Source organism: Loxodonta africana, chromosome 3, assembly GCF_030014295.1.
Source record: "Loxodonta africana isolate mLoxAfr1 chromosome 3, mLoxAfr1.hap2, whole genome shotgun sequence".
In the NCBI taxonomy this organism is placed as follows: domain Eukaryota; kingdom Metazoa; phylum Chordata; class Mammalia; order Proboscidea; family Elephantidae; genus Loxodonta; species Loxodonta africana.
Window position 1 is genome coordinate 177505786 of NC_087344.1, and position 4645 is coordinate 177510430.

At 42.7% G+C, this 4645-nt stretch overlaps 1 protein-coding gene across 2 annotated transcripts in view; it reads right to left on the reverse strand.

The window, feature by feature from the left end:
- SLC30A7 (solute carrier family 30 member 7) overlaps positions 1 to 4566 on the reverse strand; it is a 90816-nt gene extending 86250 nt beyond the window's left edge. Inside the window, exons 1-2 of one of the 2 annotated variants that reach the window (XM_064282485.1) lie at positions 4308 to 4566; positions 3968 to 4069 (exon numbers count right to left, since the gene is read on the reverse strand). In XM_064282485.1, coding sequence (XP_064138555.1) covers positions 3968 to 4069; positions 4308 to 4387 — 182 coding nt within the window. In that variant the 5' untranslated portion in view covers positions 4388 to 4566. The remainder of the gene's footprint in view (positions 1 to 3967; positions 4070 to 4307) is intronic. The other variant, XM_064282483.1, reaches the window with a different exon arrangement.
- Between the last annotated feature and the right edge of the window lie 79 nt (positions 4567 to 4645).

Genomic DNA, 4645 nt, shown 5'->3' on the forward strand with positions numbered 1-4645 from the left:
CTATGTATTTCAGAGTAGAGCTGCCCTCCACTGGGTTTTAAATGTCTGTGGTATTTTTGCAATAGATCATCAGGCCTTTCTTCCAAGAGCCTCCGGGTAGATTCGAACCATCAAACTTTCCTTCAGTAGCCAAGTACTTAATTACCTTGAGATAAGCAGTAACTCAAGAACAAATAAATGAAAAAATGATAGAAGAAAAAGAACTCTAGAAGGAAAGATCACTTATGCTATTCCTATTGCTTTTCATCCTAACTCCTAAGAATGAAAGGAGTAGTTTAATGGGTTTTTCCCCCTCTAACAAGGATAGTTAGGATGTTTAGTGCAGGTAGATTAATTCCATAATACATTATTCCTTCAATTCTTTCATTCAGCAAGTATGCATTAAGCACATACTGTGTGCTATATGGAAACCCTGCTGGCATAGTGGTTAAGAGCTATGGCTGCTAACCGAAAGGTCAGCAGTTCAAATCCACCAGGTGCTCCTTGGAAACCCTATGGGGCAGTTCTACTCTGTCCTTTAGGGTTGCTATGAGTCAGGACTGACTTGATGGCAATGGCCTTTTTTTTTTTTTGGTTATGCACTGTACGTGGCAGTCTGCTTCCATAAAGATTACAGCTTTGGAAACCCTATGAGGTAGTTCTACTCCATCCCATAAGGTTGCTATGAGTTGGAAACAACACAATAGCAAGTGGTTTGGTTTGGGTTCTTTTCCATATTCTAGTGGAAAGGTGAAAGGTAGTGGGTATTTCACGGGGCGGGGTGGCGGGGGGGGGATACACAAATAGCTTAGCTGTTTTTCCACTGACAACACCTTTTTTCCTTCAAACACATGAATGGACTCTAAGTTCTTCCTTTAAAATGAAGGCTCTGAACAAGAACCAGTGGAAACATTTTTTGCAATCAGATTAACTATTTCTATGTATATTTACTTATGAAGAGTGTGTTTTTTCCATCTTTTAATCCTATAATGGAAAAAAAACTGACATTTCATGTTTCTAACATCTTGAAACTTAATTCTTACAGAATAAAAATGAACACAGAAATGACTATGACATAGAGCATGGGTTTGGGGTGAAATTCTAGAAACTTTAATTCAATCTACAGGAACAGAGATAATCATTTAAAGAAACTGTTGATCAATCCACAAACGGAACTGAAAATTGTGGTGTCTAAAAAAGATAAAAAAAGCCGGATTATGAAAAAAAATCAGGTGATTTCTAAATCTGCCAAGGCATCAATGGGAACAGATACGTACTCCACCAACCACTGATAAAAATTCATCTTGGGGAATAAGCAGTTGTGGATATGGAGGTTGTAGATGTGGAGGTTAGCATACACAGGCATGAGAAGAACAAATCCCTGCTAAATTGCTGTCTAGTATGACCAACTGTTCAGAACTGGATTTTAAATCTGGAGGGTATAACACCACAAGAGAGTAAATCAGAGGTGCCTAGGAGCAAAAAAGCCAAGTCCTATTCCTAACAAATAGCTTGGAAAACAATGGTTTTAGTAATTTCCTCAATAGGCCTCTACAGATAATACCTAATTTTTGCTATATACCTAATTTTTGCTTGTCTGTCTTAATTTTATTTTGTTGTTGTTGAAAATATACACAGCAAAGCATACACCAGTTCAACTGTTTCTACATGTATGATTCAGTGACACTGATTACGTTCTTCAAGTTGGACAACCATTCTCACCCTCTGTTTCCGAGTTGTTCCTCCCTCATTAACATAAATTCACTGTCCCTTAAGGTTCCTGCCTAATCTTTCGAGTTATTGTTGTCACTCTGATTCCACATAGATAAGTTCTTAAAAGAGCATAATGCTCAAGGCAGACATTTTTTACTAGTTAAGCTGAACTACTGTTTGGTTTTAAGATGACTTCAGAGGATAATTTTGGTTTAAAGTTTAAAGACGATCTCAGGGCAATAGTTTCAGGGGTTTATCCAGCCCCCTTGGCTTCAGAAAGTCTGAGGTCCATAAGAATTTTAAATCCTGTTCTGCATTTCCCCCCTTCTGACAGGGCTTTTCTATAGAATCTTAGATTAAAATGTTCAGTAACGGTAGTTGTGTACCATCCAGTTCTGGTCTCATTGCAAAGAAAGCAGTTGTTCATGGGGGCAATTAGCCACACATTCCATATTCTCCTCCTATTCCCGATTCTCCTTCTTCCTCTGTTGCTCCCAGCAAATAGAGACCAATTGTACCTTGGATGGCTGCTTGAGAGCTTTTAAGACCCCAGGAACTACACAATGAACCAGGAGGTATATACCTAACTTTCCATGAAAGAGGTAGTTCAGACATTTCAAAATATGAATCCCTTGAAGAAGACATTTCCCATTTATGCAGTGGAAGACCATGGTAAAATATCATGCATTGCAATAAAAACAAACAGTAGCAAAACATGCATATACAAGCCAAGATACAACCTCGATATGGTCAGTACATATGCTGAAATTATGGCATAATTTAGGAGGAAAAAATATATTTATAACAAACAATAAAGGATAAATATTCAAATACAAGTGAAGACAATGTAAATCACAGGTAGTGCTTTTAACATGTGCAATACACTGCAGGGTATTAGCATTACAGGATTAAAAAATCAATCTATGATGGATTATCCTTCAGGTACATATATCTGATTCCTGGAGGATTCAAAATCTTTATTACATGTATGAAGATTTTTACAGTGTTTTTAATGTCTTTTATACCCACAGGATGACTAGACCAATAACCTTCATAATCTGCAGACTGTTGAGTATGTTTGATAAAATTGAACTGACAGCTGAATTAAACTGAAAGTCATATAAAAGTATATGTGTCAGAAAAACTGGTTATATTAACTAAAGCTATTGTTCAGTCTCAATAGAGGTAAAGATCAAAGATGGTAGTTCTCTCTGAAAAATGGACCGAAAGGGACAGAGACTATAGACAGCAGAGGTTGTTAATCCTGGGTCTGAGATCTACTTTAGGGAATCCCTTTATACCTGAAGTTTTATGTAAAGTTGAGTACTGGCTTTCATCAGATTCTCAAATGGGTATGAGATCTAAAGATAAACCAGAACACCTAGTAGGGCTGCAATGATCTTACTGTTAGCTGAACAAGTTCCCAAACCTGAAGTTATTCAACAGCAAATACCTAAATAACAGCACTTCATTTTCATAAAGTTACATTGGATTTACCTCTCCCCCGCCCCCCGCCCAAAAAACAATCAAACCCACTGCCATCCAGTCGATTCCGACTCACAGCGACCGTGGTTTCCAAGGAGTGCCTGGTGGATTCGAACTGCTGACCTTTTGGTTAGCAGCTGAACTCTTAGCCACTACACCACCAGGATTTCCAAAGCAGTTTCAAAAAAGACCCAAAGATGACACCAAAAACTATCAACTCAAAAGATTTGGGTAACTGGAAAACTACATGGAGTTTTCTATTACAGTCGAGACCAGAGGAAAATCATGGCAGTGTTTAAGCACTAAAGACAGAAGGCAATCACGCATACTTCTCTAGACATCCCTTTTAGAAACTTCTTCCTCATCTCAAGACCTGAGAGCAAATTAAGAAGAATATCTCAGATATTCCCTCTCTGAATCTTAAGGGTCAAATTCAAATGCCACTCCCCCACACGTCTACGAGAAGAAAGGCAGGGAACAGGTTTCTCCCAATTCCAAGTGGGCAAAGCTAAGGCTTGCGAAGTTAGAGATGGACTCTCTCCACCTGCCAAAAGGAGAAGTGGACCTGCTACTCTGGTCTGACAAGGGGGCTACTGCACGTGAGGGGTCCCAGATCTTACGAGATGTAGCCCTGGCAGATTGCTGTGGTGATGAGATAGCAATTCAAACAGCAGAGGTGGAGGTAAAGACAAGACCTGCACCTCCTAAAGAGAAGCTACGTGGCACTTGGCAAACACTGCTTCATCTCTCCCACCCCCTGCTTCCGCCCCAACCTTTTCCCTTTGGTTACCAGTTGCTCCAGATGCCGTAGAGCAGTTCCACAAAAGCGAAAGAGAGATTCAGGCACAGGAAGAAAAACAGGTTCCGGGACGTCTTGTCCGACAGGATAGACCTAGGCATGAAACAAGTGGGAAAGAGTCGGGAGAGTCAACGGGAGCCGGGACCCCGAAGCTGCGCGTCCCTCTTTCAAGGTCCCCTCCCATCCACAAGCTCCATTCCTCACACAGGGGAAGCGGGGGGGGGGGGGGGTGGGTCCCTGACGCTCCCTCCCTGGCCTCGCGCCACCCTTAATTCTGGGCCTTCTTTCCCATTGCCGGACACCCCCTTCCCGCAAACACCGCACCCCGCACCTAAACCAGCCCGAGATCTTGCCGAACAAATTGAACTTGGCTGGTTTGTATTCATCGTCCTTGATGGACAGGGGTAACATCTTCTCCACCCGGCAAAAGGCCGGGTCTACTCCCCTCTAGCAGTGGCTCCGTGGAGTGGTGACAGTGAACTGGTGACGGCTCAGACGGGAATTCCCAGCCCTAGTCCCGGCCTCGCGCCGCTTCCAGACACAGACACACACCCGGGAACTCGCTGACTTCCGGCCCGGGCCGCGCAACGCGCCCTGGGACGGGAAAGGGGGGGAGGCGGGGCCGCGGGGGGCGGGGCCTGAGGCCGCGCCGTGGAGGGGGCTGCGCGG